Raw genomic sequence first — 20,684 nt, 5'->3', positions numbered from 1 at the left:
TTTCAGAGAAGAGGGGTGCCCAGCCTGTCCGCTGTCCGCACAAAATGAGGAGCTGCCTACAAACAGGATATGGAGAACAGACAAAAGACAAATATCAACAGATATCTGCCATGTTATTTTATATTCTTTGTCCAACGCCTGCTTATGTTGGTTACAAACGGCAGAAACCCAGTTCCAAGTGTAAGCGAGAGGAGACCATAGGCGATATAATCAAGGTCAGGTGACGTGGCTTCCAGTAGGGCCGAACTGAGGGCCTCAGACGATCTCATCTGCTGGGTTTCTTTCCTCAGGCACACCCTCTCCCTCTGGTGAGCAAGATGGCCCCCAGCAGCCCCGGCTGGCATGGAACACAGAGGGCTTCCGGATGGTTCTGGCACAGAAACCCAGGAGGTTTCTTGTTGGCTCAGCTTGCGTCATGTGACCACCCTGAGTCGAGAGAGGGAACGTCAGTCCCACAGGAAGCACACAGAGGGGCTCCCCACAAGAAAGATAAACGCTCTTTCCGGAGGAGGGAGGGGATTCTGGGTGGAAATTGCCTCACGATGCTGGACCCAGAGGAGGTGCTTGAGCTGGACCTGTGGTGCTGGTTGCCCTCTCCCAGTCCTGGTACCCAGTGCAGGGCAAGGCTATTCCTGTCTTCCCAGGGCCTGCTAGCCTGTGTCCAGGACTCTAAGGTCGGCACAGGTCCCATGAGGACAGGTGGTGAGGGAGTCATCACAGGAACCCCTGGTCTCCTCTGCTTCTCTGAGTCTGTCCAGACCGGCTCAGACTTGAGCAGGTATAGGCCGCAGTGAGTGGGGCGGGGTGGGGGGAATCTGTTCCGTTTACTCATTCATTCCATGACCATTTAGGGTGAGCAGCACGCCGCTAAGTGCTGGAGTTTCCAGGGTACAAAGTCCGGTTCTCACCTTCACGAAGCTCGGAGTCTGGGCAGAGGAGACCATAATGAAAGTCCCCAATAGAAGTGCTATGGCTTGAAAGGGCTAGTAAGCCCAGTGGTTATGGGCCGGGCTGGAGCCAAGGGCTTCAGGTCCCAGCCTCCCCCCTTATTCTTCCTGTGACCTCGGGCAAGCTCCCTGACAGTCTGTGCTTCAGTTTCCTCATCTGTGCAATGGAGACAATGATAACGCTTGTCTCGTGGGCTTGGTCTGAGGATTCAATGCGTTCGTACATGTACAGCTCTTACAACAATGCCTGGCTCGGTGCGCTCTGAGTAAGCCTTAGCTCGTATTGTTGTGATGACATAATTGTTTGTCCCGTGTGCTCTCGTTGCATCCCAGGCACACACAGCTTGGACGAGTCAAGGAAAACTTCCTGAAGGGGAAAACCCCTGAGAACTGAGGTGTAGAAGGGAGGGAAGGGTGTTCCAGGCTGAGGGAACAGCTTGTGCAAAGTCACAGGGGGTGTGAAGAATGTGGAATTCAGTGGGATGGGTTGGTTGGAGAGACTGTGTATTATGAAGAAGAAAGGAAAGGGTTCCAGGGAGGAACCCCAGACTGGAAGGAGCAGGCACGAGCCTGTGGGTCCAAACAGAGAGAGGTAGCTTTCGAGTATCTCAGGAGAACGTAGGGCAATAGGGAGGGAGGCAGCGCTGCCGGGCATGGCCTCCCACCTCCTTCCCCCTTGAGAGAGACAGAGAGAATGAGTCTCCTGCTCCCTGCCTCCTTCCCTGACTTAGGAGCCAATCCAGAAGGTGGGTTTGAAAGTTGTCCAAGTGAACAGATTAGGTCCTAATGAGACGAGTTGTTGGCTGAATGACTGAGCTGCACCCACCTGGCTCCCCAGGCAGCAGAGGAATTAGCTCATGGCTGGCACAGGCTCTGCTGTGGCAGCCACCGTGGGCCGGAGCGGGCCAGGCAGCATGTTTGAACAGCCGTCCCTCTGCGCAGCGTAGGTCCCCAGGCTCTGTCAGGTGACTGCTGCAAAAAGGCTGACAGGCTCTGGGGCTTGTCCTCTGCTGCGGGAATTTCGGGTTTCCCCTGCAGCCCAGGGGCCTGCCTGGTGGGACACCCCTGAACCTAGTGGGACTACAGGCTGATCTTGTTTTTCCTGAGGCTCCTCGTCCTCCCAGGTGTGGCAGGGTCCTTGGTTTTCCTCGTTGGGCTCTCCACATTTACAAAGCCCAGGGGGAGAGAATAAGTGATGCTCCGCAGCAGAAAGGATGTGGGTCAGATGTGAAGAAAGCCTGTTGGCCCAGGTGTTGCAGGGCTCTTCCTCCCACGGCCTGTGCCCTGAAGTCCCTTGTTTGTTCAGAGGAAGGGGAAGTCCCTCCTGCCCTTCCAGCCCAGGAAGCTGTCCAGTGCTGGCCTCTGCTCCCCTGCACCCAGCCAGCACCTCTCCACCACCTCAGTCTGGGTCCGGCTCTGTGCCCACTAAGTGCCCCCATCCCTGGGTAGCATTCTGGCTCAGCTCCCCGGCCCAGCTGGAGGGAAGGGAAGAACCCCATGGGGCCTCTCGGGCACAGAGGCATCCAGTGCTCTCTGGGACACGTGTGATAACCAGAACAGATCCTGTTTCAGCAAATCCTCGCCACCCGAGTGTGCTGGGGGCACCAGGAGGCAGTCTGGGGCTCGGTCCTGCCTGTCACTTGTGACTGTGCACCTTAAAGTGGTGAGTCCCTGACTCAGGACTCTCCATGTCCCACACATGCCTTGATGATAATAATCATCCTCAGGTGGGCACAGCTTTTTACAGTTTGCAGAGGGCTTTCACGTACGAGACTCCAGCTGGTCCTCGCAGCATCCTTATGAGGCAGATGGGGGTGGGGAGCACCATTGCACAGATTAGGAAACTGAGGCCAAGATGCTTGTGGGTAGCAGATCTGGGACCATAACCGAGATATTCAACCCCTGGCCCTTGATCTCACCATATGGGTGTTACAGTGTCAAACCTGGGTCACCACGGGGGCCCTGAGCTGTGGGAAGGGGTGTTAAAATGTGAGCAGGGAGAGAAGAGATTGGGGTGTACAGTGGTGTTTTTGTAAACTGAGCCTTTTTCTCCTTCCTGTGGCAGACCTGCTGGTCCCACCACGGTGAAAATACAATTGAGATCTGAAAGTTTAGCGGGGAGTGGGGTCAACTGACTTCATCTCACTTGGCTTCCAGGGAAGGACAGAAGGGTACGGAGATTGGCACAGGCCACCCAGCAGGTGAGGGACCAATATGATGACTGCCCAGCACAGCCCACAGGGGTCCATCTGGTGACATGATTGACGTAGCCCTGACAGGTCTCGGCATCTCAGGAACAATGGTTTTTGAAGTGTAACTTTGTCTAGGACTTCCCGTACGCCAGACACCAGGGTACAGGCTCAGCATTTATGACTATCTAGTCTTCGCGATGACCTGTGAAGTCGATATTATTATCCCCAGGGCCGGCTTCATGAGCGAGGAAGCCAGGCAGTCCCACAGGGTCCTGCACTTGGTTAATGCACTGCTGTCCCCCGTCTTGAAATCCCTTAGTACTTTTTAACAAGGAGCTGTGCATTTTCATTTTGCACTGAGCCCAGCAAATTATGTGAGCGGTCCTGGTCATCCCCACTTCTCAGAAGAGGACACAGAAGCACAGAGTGGTCATGAAGCGACATACCCAAGATGGCAGAACTGGGTGCTTGGGTGGGGGGGGGGTCTCACCACAAGGCCCATGCCCTCTGGAGAAGAAAGAGGCTGACTCCAGGTCAGAGGACTCTGGGTCCAAGTCCCACTGCCCGCACCTGCCCGTGGCCAGGAGTGAGTCACGTCACCCCTCTTAGCCTCAATTTTATCATTTGTGAAGCAAGGTGATCCTGCATGCTCCTCAGGGCTCCTGTGAGGCTCACCCGGGACACTGTGCACACAGGTGCTTTTATACCCTCCCTAAAGCTCAGCAGATCAAAGGATCATCATGAGCTGACTCACAGCGCGCTGATGCTCTTGTTAATGCCTCCAAGTCGTCCTGACACCTGATGTTTTCGCAGGCCTCTCTGAATTGATTTAGACACTGCTAATTAAAATAAACTCCCCCTACCCAGGGAGGCAGCCACACAAAGTCATCAAGTCGTGGCTGTTTCCCACCCCAATGGGAAGAAGACCCTTCCGTCTCAGGTTCTCCCTCCAGCCGTCGGTGGCCCTGCCCTCTGCAGTGAGTGCACAGCGGTGGGAGAGGAGGGGAGAGGAGACTTCCTATCCGATTCATCTGCTTACAGAACTATGGTCGAGAGGGTGCTGCTCATGGTTTTTCTGCAATTAGATCCTCTCCAAAAAGCTTCGCTGGAAATGATCAGAGCTCCCCTGTCGGTGGGAAGAAGCCCTAAGATAAAGCCGCCTCAAGGCACTCTCAAAACAGATTCTGGCACCTCAGCAGAGAGGCAGACGGCGCCTGGGAGGGGCCTCAGAAGGTGGCTAATGGGTCTTTAGATTTGGAGAGATGCTTAAGGAGCCTGTGTGATGGTGAGACTGCACAGAAAGGCCCCCAGGAGAACACCCCCACATTTGCAGAGCATGCTAAAGCTACAGAGAGTGCCTACAAACCTTAGTTCTGCCAATCCCCAAAGCCTAGGAGGTTGGTATTATCAACCCCATTTTACAGACAAGGAAACTGAGGCTGGGCAAGTCTGACAAAACCTACAGCTAGGCTATCTGACCCCAAGTCTAACCTTTCCGTCTCAAGACAGGGGTTCTCAACCCTGGCCGCTCACTGGGATCACCTGGGGAGCATTAAAAATATGCTGATGCCTGAGTCTCACCCCAGATCAGTCTATTCAGGACCACCTGGCAGTGGGGCCTGGGAATCCATGTTTGTCAAGGTTCCTTGGGGATTCTCACCTGCATAGCTCTGCTCGAGGTGAGGACTCAAGGTGAGAACTAGGTTTCTCTGCCATCACTTGGGGTGGAATATTCCTCCTCATTTCTCAGGGATGCCCCAAAGCAGGGGTCGGGCTCAGAGCGTGGGAAAGGTGGGGAGGGTGCAGAGGGCAGCTGGAGTTCTCTGGTCACATCCCATTGCAGGCGGGATTGTAGTAACCATCCGGAGCAGACAGAAAGCTCTGCTCTTCTTGGACCTCTCCCCACTCGGGTTGGATAGGACGGACGGTCCAGCCTGTGGGGTTTTTTCTCCCGCCTCCATTCTCTGCCCCTTCTTGTACCTGCCCATCATCACCCCATGCTCAGTTCTCATCACCCCAGACAAGCAATCACCACTCTTAGTTTCAGTTTCTCTCCTTGTAGAGGTGTTTTTAGGCACATACAAGTCAATAAAAACCTCTCTTCCGTCCCCTCCTTTTCTGCATCAAGTGTGGTGTCCTCTCCAGGCTGCAAATGTCTCGTTTTTTTCATATAAGCTTTATCTTGGACATCATTCCATAGCAATTCATTCGTTTTCACAGCTGCATGCCCTCAGCACAGATTTTTAAAACACCCTGAAAATCGAGGGCTTCTCTCCCCAGTCCAAGTCAAACGTCTCCTACCCTGACGTACCGTCTCCACTTGCCTGGACCCTGTGGGCACAGGGACATGGAGGCCTGATTCTAAGAGTTACTTCTCTTCCCTGCACTCCAACATCATGGTGTGGGAGCCTGGACTGACCCCTCTCTCCAGAGGTGGGAAAGCCAAATCTGATCAGAGAGCTGCAGCCCTCACCCCGGAGGCCCTGCTGTGTGGGCATTTTAGGTGAATGTGAGAACCGTCTTTCTAGAACGGTGAGTCACAAGCTTTGTGCGGGTTGACCATCCACCTTGAGTGCAGCCAGCTCTTCCTCCGCTGCCGTAGGTGCATGCACTTCCTCCTCTGAGGGGGGAGGTGAGGCGTTGTTCTTGGGGAGGAGGAAGCTGAGAGTGTGCAGTAAGACTTGCCTTGAAGGGCCAGTGCCTGAGGCGGGGCGGGGTCTGCATGGCGACCCGTGGGCAGCTGCGCTCAGAGGAGAGACCTGTGCCCTCAGAACCAGGCCACTGGGCCTTGTCCTTGCTAACCACTGAGAGCTCCTGGGTGAGTCATTTAACCTCTCCGAGACTCAGCTTCCTCAAGTGTAAAATGGGGACAGAAACAAGCACCTACAGACTTGCAGTGAGCATTAAATGAGATAATAGAGGTGGAATCATTTCATAAATGGTGAAACACTGTACAAAGTATTGATTTATTGTTAACTTCTCTGCATGGAGTTAAGGTGTTAAAATTGCCTCGCTTCTAGTCCTGAACTAGCAGTTAGCAGCCCCGTCACTGAGCCTCTCTGAGCCTCAGTTTTCCCTCGTGGGCAAGAGGAGGGATTAGTTCTGAAGTCATTTGCATCCTTCCTGCAGGGCCTCACACCAGCCAGCGGCTTCTCACCACCTGCCAACAGGAGAGAGCTCGCCCCGCTTCCCCGCCAGCCTCTGATCCGCCTGCACCTCCTCCAAGACTGATAGATCTTCTTGGCAAAGCTGCCCCCAAAGATTCCTGCTAACACTTGTCTGTTCCTGCCTCTTGCGAAGCATGGCACCCACAGGACTCTGGGAAGAATCTTAAACCTGAGCCTCCGCAGCTGCTCCAGAGGGCGCTCTGTGTGGCTCATTCACCGTCCCACTCGGCTCCAGGAGCTGCTCTCATCCTAGCGATGCCCTCGGGAGCCTTAGCCCCAGCTGGGTGAGACCATTCCAGAGCGGGACACAACCTTGCCACCGCCGAGACTCCCACACCGCCCCCACCACCTCCCATGCCTGGCTGCCCCGGCAGACTCTAGAATGTCCGTGCCCCAGATCCAAGTAGAAGAAGTGGTGGGTGAGGAAGATGGGCTGGCAGGAGCAGCCCCACCCCCCGATGACCACCTCCGGAGCCTGAAGGCCCTCACCGAGAAACTGAGGCTGGAGACCCGCAGGCCATCCTACCTGGAATGGCAGGCCAGACTGGAGGAGCAGACATGGCCCTTCCCGAGGCCGGCTGCTGAGCAGGGAGAGCGTGAGGAGGAAGAGCCCAGGCAGCATCCCCCACCTAACAGGAGGACCAGCAGGGACCCTGGCCCTGGGGCCACTGGCAAGCTGGAGGGCTTCGAGAGCGTTGATGAAGCCATAGCCTGGCTCAGGAAGGAACTGGTAAGTGGCAGCCCCTCCAAGGATCCCCAGAGACGATTCCATTCTCCTTCTGTGTGTCTCTCTCTGGCCCTACGTGTCTCGCCTCCATGTCTCTATCTTCCTCTCCCCTACCCCTCCCTCTCCCAACTGCACATCTGTTGTCTTCCTATTAAATCAAGGGTAGACCTCATGACTACATAGTTACCTGAGATCCACCTGCCAATCAGCAGCTAATCACAGGTACTTATGGAGGAAGGAAGTGTTGCCCATGAGAACCGGAGCCCATGTTCTGAAGGTGTCCCCACACTTCCCCAGTGGTTGCTCCCGGCATCAAAGTCTCACGCTTTCATTCCTGAGGACTGCTTAGGGGGCTCCTGGAGTGTGCCTACCCCTCCTTCTCTCCGTCATCCACCCAAGCTGCCAGCCGGCTCCTGTGACCACTTGTTCAGCAAGCGTGAGTGGCCACTCTCCTCCTGGCGCTGTGCTGTTCAGCAGGGCTGTGTGGGGCGAGCTGGGGACGGAGTTGTGTGGGGACAGAGCTGTGCAGGGACTGCTGTACGAAGCTGAGGCTCAGCCCTGCCGTGCTCTACTAATATTGAGCGATGTGCAAAGCGCTCCCCAGAGGGAGGCGTGGCTGACCAGGCCTAGGGTGAAGGCTTTGGGCTGGACCTCCGGAAACAGTAACAATCCGGCCTGAAGTCAGGCCTGGGGGGCATCCAGGTGGAATGAATGTGAGCAACTGGCATGCATTTGGGAGCTGGGGCTAGCAGCTTGAACTTTCTTCTGTCCATGGCATCTATCAGCCATAAGAAAGGGGGTGGGTGTGCAGAGCTGTGAGCTTGTTGCCCAGGGAGAATCACTGGTCCCAGGCATGGTGGCCTCTCAGCAGAGCCAGGCATGATGCTAACCCTCCCTGTGCTCTCGACTCTTGCCCTGCCCCATCACCTGTGGTCACACCTGCCCCGTCAGGCCACTCTGGCCACAGATGAGCCAGCAATCAAGGGCCAACTGCCTTCCGGAGTAACTAGTAACTCCTGGGTCAACAGGGTAGGCAGAGGTCGGCTTGGTTTGTTCTGCAGAGTCCTGAAAAATAACTGCACCAGGGCCTGAAATTCCTCTTGAGTTGAAATAAATAATTGGGGCTGGGGTGGTGGGCTCAGGCATCTGATTAACTGGAAATCTTTTTTGGTTTTAATCTTTGGTGTTAAGACTGCTTCTCAAAACACACTGTTCCGTTATATGTGTCTTGAGTAACTGGCGTGTAAGTTGGCTTGCGTGGAAGACAGGGCACCTGTGGATTCCTGGGGTGTCTCCACTGCTCCGTGGCTACTGGGTATTCGTGGGGGTGTAAGAGGTGAGGAAAGATGGACACAAGGGGGCCAGGGTGGACCCTGGAAGCTGCCTTAAATTCCTGAGGCCGAACTGCTTTGATTTGTTTTCATAAAGAGGGACAAAAAATATTCCCATTAATCCAGGATTCGATTTGTTGACTTGGGCTCACGTGAGGTTTTATTGCTTCTGGAGGCTTTTACTTTCTGAATAAGTTAGCCTTGCCCATTGGCCCCCTGTGGGGTGGGGATCAGAGAAGGGATTCCTGCATGCAAACAGTGGGAGATCTCTGGAGCTTGTCCTCCTCACCCTCGAGATGAGAAAGGTACCTCCCAACCCCGGCTGCAGATTAGAATCACCTGGAAGCCTTGATCCCTCCCAAATCCTGGACCACAATGCAGACCAATCTAATGAACGCCTGTGCTTGGGCCCAGGCTTCAGTAGTTTTTTAAAGCTCCCCAGGGGCTTCCAATGGGCAGCCTAGGTTAAAAGCCATTGCCATAGATCTGCAGACTCTGCTTGTTTTTCTTGCCAAGCCACTGCCAGCCAAGCAAGGGAGATGCCCTGGCCAGAGTATGGTGGCTGAGAGGAGGAAGGTGGGTCAGATCAGGGACAGCACTGGGTGATGTATAGAGTAATACTCTGTGGGCAGAGAGAGGAGCGGTAACTGTCAGGACTAACTTGGCTGCCAAAGGCTGTCTTAAGTAAGTATAGGGACTATCAACATTATTAATAATGCTTTATATTTGTGTATTTGCTACCCTCCTCACCACTTCCCTGTGCTTCTAGGGGTATGTAATAATAATAATACTGGGATTTGTCACTAATTGAGTTTTTACTGTGTGCCGGCTACTTCGCATGCATTGCTTACCTCCTCTGATTGTTACATCACCTTCCTGTTACCCTCACTTTACAGATGAGAAAACTGAGGCTCAGAGAGGAACATGGCAATAAGTGAGAGAGTAGAAATTTGACTAGTGGCCTATCTGGTTGCATCGCCCATGCTCTTCTTAGCCACCATACTACGTGGTATCTTCTGGAGGCAGTTGATTTTGCCATGTGAATCCTAAAAGTGTAAATTCACAAAGATGTCATCAGTCAACAGGATGCATGAGGTTGGGGGCAGCGGGAGAAATAAGGCTGAATGAGGGAGTCCCAGCCCTCACCTGACTATCTCTTTGATTCTTACAAGGGACCTGTGCAATTGCTAATCTCCATTTTACAGATGAGTAAACCAAGGCTCATAGTAGTCAGACAACCTGCCTAGGATTATTTGACTAGTAAGTGACAGAGCCAGAGCTTGAATTCAGCCTTCCCCTGGGATTACAGCAAGCTTTGGGGAGAGAGGCAGGAGACAAGGCAGGGGAGGCCCGGTCGGACATGCCTACTCCGTGCAGGGCAAGAATCTCTCAGAACGGTGACTCTCACTCTAATGTGCACGCACATCTCCCAGCTCTCCCGTTACAACGACAGTTCTGATCCTACAGGTCTAGGATGGGGGTCCACAACTCCAAATTTCCCATAAGCCCCAAAGCAATGCTCTATGCTGGTCTGTGGACCACACTTTAAGAATCACAGACTGGGGGCCGGCCCGGTGGCGCAGTGGTTAAGTGCGCATGTTCTGCTTAGGTGGCCTGGGGTTCGCCAGTTCGGATTCCAGGTGCAGACATGGCACCAATTGGCATGCCGTGCTGTGGTAGGCGCCCCACATATAAAGTAGAGGAAGATGGGCACGGATGTTAGCTCAGGGCCAATCTTCCTCAGCAGAAAGAGTATTGGCAACAGATGTTAGCTCAGGGCTAATCTTCCTCAAAAAAAAAAAATCACAGACTGAAAGGCAGGCAAGTGTGGGACCAGGAGACCAAGAAGGGGCCTTGGAGGGAAACCCCAGGCATACCCAAGCCTGTGCCCCAAGCCCTGTCCCTGAGCTCGGGGCTCAGCCAGTGAATACGCCTCTGAGAATGAAGTCAGAGCATCCTGCACTGAGTTGTCCAAGAAGCAGATTCCTTCCGAAGAGTGTATGTCTGAGGTCAAAAGCAGCCCAAATACAGGCTGGCAGGCAGGCCAACTTGAACGTGCAGTTCTGCCCGCTTCGGAGATTAAACAAAGGTGACTTGGAAAATCTTTTGCTTGAATGGAAACGGAGACTTCAACATTTGAACAAACCCATTCTCACATTTTTAAGTGTCAATCAAAGAATTAAACTTCATGTCATGGTTTTTCTGATTCATAATCTGTGAACTCATTGAAGGAGTCATTAAAAATTAACCTATTTTTTTAACCCAATGAAAGAGGTTTTAGGTAACCTTTGTTTTATTTTAAGCCCCGAATCAAGATTTCTCTATACCTGGGCAGGCTCTCTCTGCTGATTTGTCAGGCTCATGGGCAAATTCGTCTTTTCTCTTGATGTGGCCAAGGAAACATTAACAATCTGCAATTCAGTCAGTCCTGTGGCCATGTTCCCTATACAATGCCAAAGTCTCCCATTTGGTAGAAGTTTGGGCTCAGTCGTGGGTTTGTGCCCAGCAGAGGGCAGGCCCTGAGCCGTTCCCTGACCATCGCAAGACTGTCTCAGGAGCCGTTCATGCCACCAGCAAGGCATTTGCTGCCAATGTTGGCCCTTTGAGAGGCAGGCGATGTGGGGTCTGGAAGGATGACTAGTCCACCACCTGCCTCCTAGGAGGCAAGCTTGAAGGCCGAGAGTGACCCCCTGAATCCAAGGCAAGAAAGGGTCCTAACAGCTCCAGCAGGCCTCCTCTCTGCCTCTCAGCTTTCACTGCAGGAAAGATGACGATCCCTCCTGTCACCTCCAGGGGCTTCCCAGGAGACTGGGTTCTCCGTCTTACACCTGCGTTGGGAAATACAGAAAAGGCGGAGATCCTCTAACCCTGTTGGCCTTACTCTGTGTCGCCATCTGGCTGTGGCAGGCAGGACTGCTGCCTCTGTGCTAGGCAGCTTCTGGCCACCTGACTCCTCCAGGCAGAGGTCCAGCCTGGCTGTTCTCAGGACCGACTCAGAGCCGGGTTAGTGGCCCTTGTGCCTCTCTGCTTGCTCCAGGCTGCTCATGTGGCCAGGAGGTCACAGCCTCCAGCTTTCCACCTTTGGGGCGGCCTCATTAGGTGGCCGAGTGGCCTGGGGTGGGTGGGGGCGTTGCTTCAGGAAGGGGTGAGCTAGCAGAAGCACGACCCTGAAGCTGTGGGACTCAGCCGTCTAGCTGAGTCTGGAATTCAGAACATTTTGCAAGCGCTGTGACCACGCTAGGTCCCAGAGCTCACAGCACAAGGGAAGAAGGATGCACCCTTCTGTCTTCTCCATTCAGTCCTGCTGGAGTGTTCCCCTTGCCAACCTGAAAGATAAAGGAAAGGGAGAAATCTTTTACTTGGCCTGTGTGGTGCCAAAACTAGAAACAAAACGAAACATTCCAGCTTCCTGAGGGTTGTCTTTGTGGCGAGAATCCTTTGGCGTCAACAGGTAATTTTCTTTTAGCCTCACACGGGTGTTTGATCCCTGCAGACAGAGCCCTCTAAAAGTGTTTATGGTTGTTAGAAAAAGAGAAAAGAAACCTGACAAGTTTTAATAATGCTAGGGCCTTCCGCGGCAGGAGGCCTGAGGACCTGGACCCAGCTGGCCCCTCTGTGGCCAGCAGCTTGACTTCAGCCTCTCCCGGTTAACCCTCCTGCCCTGGGCTGCCTGCTTGGCAAGCACATAACTAGTGTGTCCAGGCACAGCCCTCTGAGGCCAATGTTATCTATTTCTGCTGAATGGTATGGCTGAATGATAGTGCAAATCACTGAGCATCTTCTGATGGGGATGGAGGTGAGAAATGTGAAGGCGATCGCCATGTCACTACCTCCCATCTAGGGAGCAGTTTATGGTCCCCAAAGCACTTTTAAATACAGGAGCCTATGAGAAGGCTTGGAGGTATTTGCTGTTCTCATTTTACAGATGAGAAGATAGAGGCTCAGAAAGATAATGAGCCTGAGGGTCAGAGAGGTTGAGTGACTTGCCCAAGTTCACATGCAAGGATGTGGCTAAACCAAGACATTGACCCGCATCTCCTGACTCTGGATCCAGATCTCTAGCCTTTGTACTACGTATGCATACTCACCTAAAATGTTCAAGTCAGCGGGGCCATGAGTTGTCGGAAAGCTTGAGTTTAAAACCCTGATTTCAGAACGGACATGTGTGAAGAGTTACAGAGAGTTTTCGGCCATGCCTCGTAACAACTCTTTAGCAGTGACTGGGACAGCCATGCCTGTTCCATGATGAGGATGGTAACTTGCTCAGAGTGCCCCGGTTGGTGCTGGCTGAGCTGGAGTTTGAATCGCAAGAGTTTCTAGTCCAGGTGTCCCTTTGCCCGAGCTGTCATCTCCGTGTACCTGGGGGCCTTCAGCCTGTCCCCACCAGCCACCTGCAGGGGGCAGACTCTCTTCTATTAATCTGGTCAGATACTGGCCCTTTAGTGGTTGCTGAAGAATTTATAAGCAAAGGTACCAGCAAAGGAAATACTCCAAAGTGTCAGTGATCTTTATTTCTGGGTGCTAATATTACTCTTTGGACTTTTCGGTAGTTTCTGAAATTTCTAAAATAGGAATATATGTGATTAGGAAGAAAACAGATTATGCAAGACAAAAGAAAGAAAAGAACCAAGCTCCTCTCTGTCTTGCCAATGTAATTGCTACACGTTCCTCACCTAATGGTCCGCAGATTTAACAACAAAAAAAAAAGGCTTGGAATCTTCTAGAATAAGATAAGAAAAATGAAGCCTGACATCCCCAGAAATTCCCCACCTGGAGTGAGGGCTGATGAGGTGGAGCCTGTTGACCAAGGAGACGAAGCCAACTCCAGATCAGGCGTTCTTGACCCTTTCTTTTCTTGGCTGTCTTGCAGTGCAAAGGAGAAGGAGAGGGAAGGAGATGAGGCCTGACAGCCATACTTGACCAGAGTAACAGCACCAGGCAGACCTGGGGCTGTGGGAGACAGGCCGGGGTCCTTTGATCCAACCCTCTGTTCATTCAATACAACCAGCGTTCAGCCAAGGTGAATGGGGCAGTGTTCTTGTCTTTATGGAGAGTCCCTTGTAGAGGAAACAGACGTAAACACAGTGACATGGCATGAGGAGAGCTATACCAGAGGTACAATAAATATAGTTCCAAAATGCTTTGGGGAGCTGAGGTCCGATGTGCCATGGTGAGTGGTCGCATGTGCCAGGCACGGTAGACAATGAAATTAACCAGAGAAGAAACACAAATTCCTCACTTCCTCAGCAACCAAATCCCTATCTTTAAGCGGGATTAACAGTAGGCTTCTCCTTACTTCCCTTTCACATTTCTCCTGTAATAGTTAAAACCCAATTCCTCTGATGGGTACCTCCCAGTTATAAGAGCTACACTCCACGCTCTCGTGTGTAGTGACTATTGAACGAGGCGCCTAGGGCATTTGTTAAAAATACAGATCCCTCCTGGGCCCTCTGTGGAAATTCAGATTCCTTAAATCTGGGGTGGTGTCAGGAATTTGACAAGTGCCTGCCAATGATTCTAACGCAATGGGCCCATTAACTTTGGTCACAGCTGGAGTGGGAAAAGCATAAGATGCGTAACTAGACTAGACTTCCAATCAAGTTCTACCTCATCCTAACTGCGTGACTTTAGGAAAACCAATTAACCATAGTCCTGGTTTTTGTAGCTCTAAAGTGGGGATAATAAATACCTTTCTGGCAGGATGTCATAAAGGGAGGATGAGGAGGGCAGGAGCAGAAGGCAGGGAGCACTTGCTGAGTCCCTGGAACAATCAGGTACTAGATTATGCATGATTGCATGCATCACTTCATTTCATACTCTCAGTGTTCTTTTAGGCTCGGCACTATTACCATCCCCATTTTACAGATGAGAAAATGGAGGTCAAGTAACCTGCCCAAGAGGAACCAGCAGAACTGGGATTTGAACCAAGATCTCCCCAACTGTAGAACCCTTGCTTTGAACGGCTGCTGACAGCCAGTTGCTCTCGCTATCTGATGAGCATGAATGCACTTTGTAGTTCATGAAGTTTTATGCTCATTCAACACACTCTCTCACTTCCTGGAACTTTGGTGTGTTATTCTCCAAAGAATAATTTACTCACCTTGCACTCTTTCCAAGAACTCCCCTGTCTCTGAGAAGGATGCTCATTATTCTAATACAAAGGCCAGGTGTGGTGGCACATAGGTTCAGAAGGGACTGTTCAAGCCCCAGGCGCGCCTCTGTGCTAGACAATGCCTTTCTGGGGGATGTGTTATTTTATAAGCTCCTGGACCCACCCCCTGTCCCCAGGCTGCTGCCAGGGGCTGAAAATCCAGGTACTGCCCACTGGCTGTTGGTCGTGTCCCTCGGCGCAGGCCTTAGCCAGACACAGCCAATGAGTAGCCAAAAGCCAGGGAAAGGTCAGAGAGAAGCTCATTCAAGGTGGTTAAGCTGTTGGCCATGTGGGGATGGTCTGCACCAAGGGCCTGGCACTCGGGAGCCATGGTTCTCAACCACCAGGCCAGGTTGGAGCCCACAGGCAGCTCAAGAGGCAGGGGAGAAGGATGGTCGCAGGTGGGTGAAGAAGCCTGACTTCTCTGCTTCCCACACAGCTCCCACCCAGGGCAGGGACTGTGACTGAGGAGGACAAAAGCTCCTCTTTCTAATGCTGCTAATTCTAATAGTGCTAGTTAGAATTTTGAATGAAATCATCAAATGCTAGAGCAGGAAGGAACCAAAGCAATGATCAACCATTACTTTTCAGTGAGAGAAGGAGATGTGTGGAGAGATTCCACGAGTGTCCATCAGACTGCTATTCACAGGCTCCAGCCCAGCCCTCTCCATCCCACACCCTTTCTCATCTCACACCCATGTCAGCAGCCCCACGGTCTGTGCTGGCCACATTTCACGGTACTCAACAGTTCCAGAGAGCTTCTTGAGCACCCAGGGTGTGTGTGTGGGGAGAGAGCCTATCTCTGACTCATCCCCTAACTCTGGAATGTGAGCGGGGACCGGAGTCACAGACACTCCACAGGCACAACAAATACTCCGCTGAGAAGGGTTCTTAGTTCACCACAGGACTGTAGGCTGCTGTGAGGCCCCTCCTGTAGCTGAAGCCCAAACCATCTGTTCTTCCTGAGGAGGCAGGTTCCAGGGTAATGGAGTGTGAAATGACTTTAGAGAGCAAAACGGCCTCAATCAATCCTGGAAGGTGGGGCAGAGAATAGATTTGCTTCACCTCCTTTTGGAAGCACAGGTGGGAATCTATATATAGAAACTACAGGTGCACAGGAGCCTTAATTACTCATGCAAGACCCACGTCCGCGGAGGACTCATCCCACCAGCAGCTCTTCCTCACTCTTGGTCAGCTAATGTTACTGGCTTGTTCTGGGCTCCCTCAGCATCAGATGTGAAACTCCCACTCCATCAGTTTCTGGGCTGGGAAGCCCAGAACCCAAGAAAAGTCTAGAATTCCCAACATTGGTGCTCCAGGGGTCTTCTGAGGGCTCTCTAAGGATGCCAGGGCACCTCAGCACCTTTTGTTCACATTTAACAACTGCCCTGGCCAACTGATCTCAAGGCAATCACTTAAGGAAGTACAGTGAAGCCTGGGATGGTCAGTACTTCCTGCACGTGGAAGTTCAGAAGGCAATGCAAGGAGCTCACAGCAGAGCAGGCAGATGGTCTCTTTTGCCCAGAGACACCCAGCAGGGTGGAGAGGTGAAGGAGCCAGACTTCCTTGCCATCTTGCTGGGGGCCCAGTGGTAATAGCCATGCGATGGGCCCCACTCCAGTAGCCTGGCATGAGCGGCACAGTCCCAGGACTGGCTGTTGGCCCAACAAGGCCCCCACTTTCTGTCCAGGGCAGTGGCAGGGAAGTTAGGGAAGGCCCTGGCCCCACCCTGGTGGGCCTGGACCTCATCATGTCCAAGCTAAAGACATCTATGCTTGGGAGGGTCCCCTGCCTCCATTTCAAATCCTCAGGTGCTTTGGCGTTACTAGCTCTGTGATGCTGGACCAGACACTTGATGATGGAGATGCTAACACTGCTCTACCAACCCCACTGGCAGTGCTTGGTAAAGAGTGAAGAGCGACACAGGTGTCAGGTGTCAGTAAGCATCCAGGAAGTGTTTGCAAAGCTTGGGTTGGTGACTAGCTCTACTCCGGGCACTGTTGGGGAGTCAGGAAGAATCAGGGCCTCCGCACGGAAGAACTCATATAATCTAGAAGAGATGGGAATGTCACATGGGAAGTAATAACAAAAATTGAATGCTTAGCTCTGTGGTTCTGATTATAAAGAAGGAAAAAGTAGAACTAAAATATATGGAACCCCATGTATGGTACCAAGTGTCTTAGATATGTTTTATTTATTTAGTTCCCAGACCAGGTATTATTACTATGCCCATTTCACAAATGAGGAAATTGAGGCTCAGACAGCTTGAGCAACTTGCCCAGTCACCCCACCAGTGGGGGGTAGAGAGGGACTTTGAACCCACTACCTGATGCTTTGCTCATTCTACTCGCTGCCTCTCCACAGTGGTGGGGAGACAGATGATGAAACAAGCACAACGCCGTGTGTAGGTGCTGTGCAAGGAGACACTCTTGGTGGGGGTGTCACCCAACCTGCAGGGATCGGGGGCAAAGGCTAAGCTGAGCCTGAAGAATGATGGGGTGGGAAGAGTGGTTCTAGGGGAGGGGACAAAGACCCAATGTGGCTGCCATGGGGGCGAGAGGCTCAGAATGGGAGAGCAAGGGTGGGGAGAGCAGGAGCCAAGAGTTTCCTGTTGTGCCTTTGAAAGGTTTGAAGAAGGGGAGAGACCTGCCCATCGGCCTCTTGCATGTGGGACCAGGTGTAGAGTGGGAAGGGAGACAGGGAGGAGGCTGGCCAGGAGGCCAAGCTGTGGGGTGAGAGGTGACTTTGGGCATGCTAATCCAGGCCTGTCTTTCCAGGCCTGTCTCTTCTGCTCTTGGTTTCGGGCACAGAATTCCTTTCTCCCTTTCCTGAGTGTACAGTTTCCAAGCCCCACTCACATCTGGGATGCAGTTTATGAGGTGTGGGGGGTGATCAGCCTCCCCTTCCACAAAGTGCCCAGAGGCACTCATCTCTTCAGGGGCTGAACTGGAACTGCATCTTAGTCTGTCCAGGCTACGACAACAAAGTACCACAGCCTAGGTGGCCTAAACTATAGACATTTAATTCTTACAGTCTGGAGGCTAGAAGACTTGGTACGGGCATGGCCAGGAGAGGGCCCTCTTCCAGGTCACAGATTTCTCACTATGTCCTCACATGGTGGAAGGGACAAAGGAGCTCTCTGGGGTCTCTCTTATAAGAGCACAAATCCCATCACAAGGGCTCCTCCCTCATGACCTAATCACCTCCGGAAGGCCCACTTCCTAATACCATCATATTAGGGGTTAGGATTTCAAAATATGAATTTGCAGGGGGACACAAACATTCAGACCCCAGCAGGTTAGAACCCAGAGCCTCTGAGGACAGATCTGGGGGCCCTTCAGAATGCACCAGCTGGTCCTTCCCAAAGGCCAGCCTTCCCAGTGAAGATGGCAGTTGGGCCTAGGACCTTCCAAGTTTGAAAATCAAAGACTGTTTCATATATGTAGAACTTGACGCTTGCTGTAGAAGACGGATGGTCCCTGGTGGGGCCTGAAGTGCCTCCTCCTCTCTGCCCTAGCTCTGGGGCTCTACTCTGATTTTCCCTCCCAGCAGATGGGGGCTCCAAGGAGACCATAAGAGCCCCTTGGAGGAGCCCAGCCAGACAGACAAATCATCTCCTGCCCAGGGGATGGAAGCCATGGTGCCCTCTCACCCACCCACACGCCGGGCTGGGGGCATCCAAGAGAACCCTGAACCAGCCTGGCACCTGCACTGGCCCAAGGCTAGAGGCTGCAGAGCACATGACAGCCATGAATGTGGCCTCTGCTTTCCAGACACACTGACCTGCTGCCTCCACAGTAGAGACCTCCAAGAAACATGTTCCAGCCTCATCTGAGTCGACAGCTTTTCCTGGAAATCAATTCACAAACACAGTTTGGTTTTAGGGGTGTTTGAAAAGATTTTTTAAAAATATTTTTCCCAGAATCTAAAGTTACCATCCAGCAGCACATTTCAATGACACCGCTCGCTTTCTTTCCTATCAGCATTTTTCTGGCTCTCTCTCAGAGGCCAAACCCAAGATCAAATAATGAATAGTATTTTATCCAGGCTTCTAATCAGTGTTATGTTCCTATACGACACTGATTAAAACAATAAGCTGGACCTTTCAGTTCAGTTGAATAAATCATGTGACATGTTACAAAAACTATTTCCAAGGTCCAAGGATTAAGTCTCACAGAGAACGGACCGTCTTCTGTCCCTTCACGCACGGCTGAGAAAATGGCCTGGATTGGGTACCCGGTCTCTCTCCAACGTCAGTCAGAGGTAATTGTAGTTGTTGGGCTGGGCTAGCTTCGAGACGAGCCTCAGAAATAGAGACGAGACAAAATGTCCTTGATCACCTTGGGATTTTTTCTGTCTGCCCTGATCTGTGCTGATGAGGACACTCTCCAATTCTGCTCCTTCGTTCCCCTCTGGTTGGTCCCTGGGCACTGGGATTTCTCTTCGGCAAGCTTTAAAGACACATTCGGAAATCTCTGCGGCACGTATGCTTTCAGATTTTCACAGGGTCATGTCTCAAGCCACTGTCACTGTCTTGTTTCTCCCAACTAAGAGAATGAACACTTTCACAGGCAGAATTCTCCAGAGAACGAAGAGCTAGAGAATAGAAGCAAAGCAGATCAGGAATTGGGCTCTGGGGAAGACTTTGGTGGGAAGAGAAGGGTCTGTGTGACAGCCCATGCGTCTGCGCTCAGCCTCGGAGGCAGAGGCTGCAGCGGGTAGAGGTGGCACCTGTGGAAGAGCTGCTCCTTGTGCTCCTGATGGTCTCATATTTATATGTCCTTCATTTTTTTTTAACTCCTAAAATCTTCAGGACATTTTTGACCCGTAGATATCAGACTCCAGAAAGTATTCCAGCAGATCCCATTGGCAGCTAGGAAGAAAGGCATTTGCCGCCCTGGAAAGCCAAGAGATCATTCGGTATCTCGGACGGAGCAGGTGAACACAGAGCATGAGGACAAAGGATGCTGAGGAAGGAAATCAAGTTCTCCAGGTTTCCACAGGAATGCTGCTTCTCCCAAATGCTGCAGGGGTTGTGGCAAAGGACACAGTGCTCGCTCTCCTTGGCAGTCGGTCTGAGCCCCTCCTTCTGTGGCCGCTGTTCCTCTAACCCTCCTTGGAGATGCCTTCAGCCTCCCAGACCACTCCGCCTCCTTCAGGATCTAGTCAGTTCCCAGTGCTACTCAAGTAAAGAACGTATCACACAGATCCCTGATGGTCTAGGATGGGTCCCCAGTCGCCAATGCCTGCAGCCACACTTGCTGCAGTAGGGTGACCAACCATCCCTGTTTGCCTGGGACTGAAGAGCTTTCCAGGATGTGGGACTTTGAGGGGTAAAACCAGGAAGGTCCTGGGCAAACCAGGTTTGGGTGATCACCCCAAATTTGCAGCTTTTGTTGTTGTTTTTAAATTGTGGTAAAATACACATATGATAAAATTTACCATTTTAGCCATTTTGAAGTGTATAATTCATTAAGTACATTCACGTTATTGTGCAACCATCACTGCCATCCATCTCCAGAACTTTCTCATCTTCCCAAACTGAAACTCTGTCCCCACACTCACTCCCCTCTCCCCCTCCCCCTGCCCCTGGCAACCACCATTCTACTTTCTGTCTCTATGAGTCGACCCCTCCAGGAGCCTCAAATACATGGAATCATACAGTATTTGTCCTTTTGAGACTGGCTTATTTCACTTAGCATAATGCACTCAAGGTTCATCCATGTTGTAGGATGTGTCAGAATTTCCTTCCTTTTTAAGGCTATAATAATATTGCATTGTGTGGATATACCACATTGTTTATTCATCCATCAGCGGACGCTGGGGTTGCTTCCACCTTTTGGCTGTTGTGAATACGGCTGCTATGAACAGGGGTGTGCAAGTATCTGTTCAGGTCCCTGACTACAATTCTTGTGGATATAGGCCCACAAATGGGATTGCTAGATCATATCGTAATTCTGTGTTTAATTTTTTGAGGAACCACCATACTGTCCTCCACATCATTTTACTGCAGCCTTGTTTTTATTCCACTCTGCCCAGAGGGAGGAGTCAGCCCCTTTTCCGGCTCCCCAGGAGATCTCTAGTGCCCCAGGAGAGCCGGCTAAAGAGACCCCACAGCAAACCCCTGACACAGTCATAGTAACTGTTTCTGTCCTCTGAATTTCCTCGG

General features: G+C 52.0%; 1 protein-coding gene and 1 long non-coding RNA gene across 2 annotated transcripts in view; one reads left to right on the top strand and one right to left on the bottom strand.

Annotated features, from left to right (window-relative positions):
- The window catches only part of FAM167A (family with sequence similarity 167 member A), a 41,538-nt gene that overhangs the window by 13,125 nt on the left and 7,729 nt on the right, over nt 1-20,684 (top strand). The window contains exon 3 of the mRNA XM_001497918.5: nt 6,269-7,036. Within this exon, the coding sequence (XP_001497968.1) occupies nt 6,689-7,036 (348 nt within the window). The 5' untranslated portion in view covers nt 6,269-6,688. The remainder of the gene's footprint in view (nt 1-6,268; nt 7,037-20,684) is intronic.
- LOC138923270 (uncharacterized) lies at nt 7,694-15,258 on the bottom strand. The gene is made up of 4 exons (XR_011436668.1): nt 14,465-15,258; nt 13,135-13,421; nt 11,643-11,690; nt 7,694-11,192 (listed from the first exon to the last, which is right to left on the bottom strand). It is a non-coding gene; the product is annotated as an uncharacterized lncRNA (long non-coding RNA).

This window comes from Equus caballus, chromosome 2 (assembly GCF_041296265.1).
Source record: "Equus caballus isolate H_3958 breed thoroughbred chromosome 2, TB-T2T, whole genome shotgun sequence".
Classification (NCBI taxonomy): Eukaryota; Metazoa; Chordata; class Mammalia; order Perissodactyla; family Equidae; genus Equus; species Equus caballus.
This window is presented reverse-complemented; position numbering and strand designations above follow the sequence as displayed.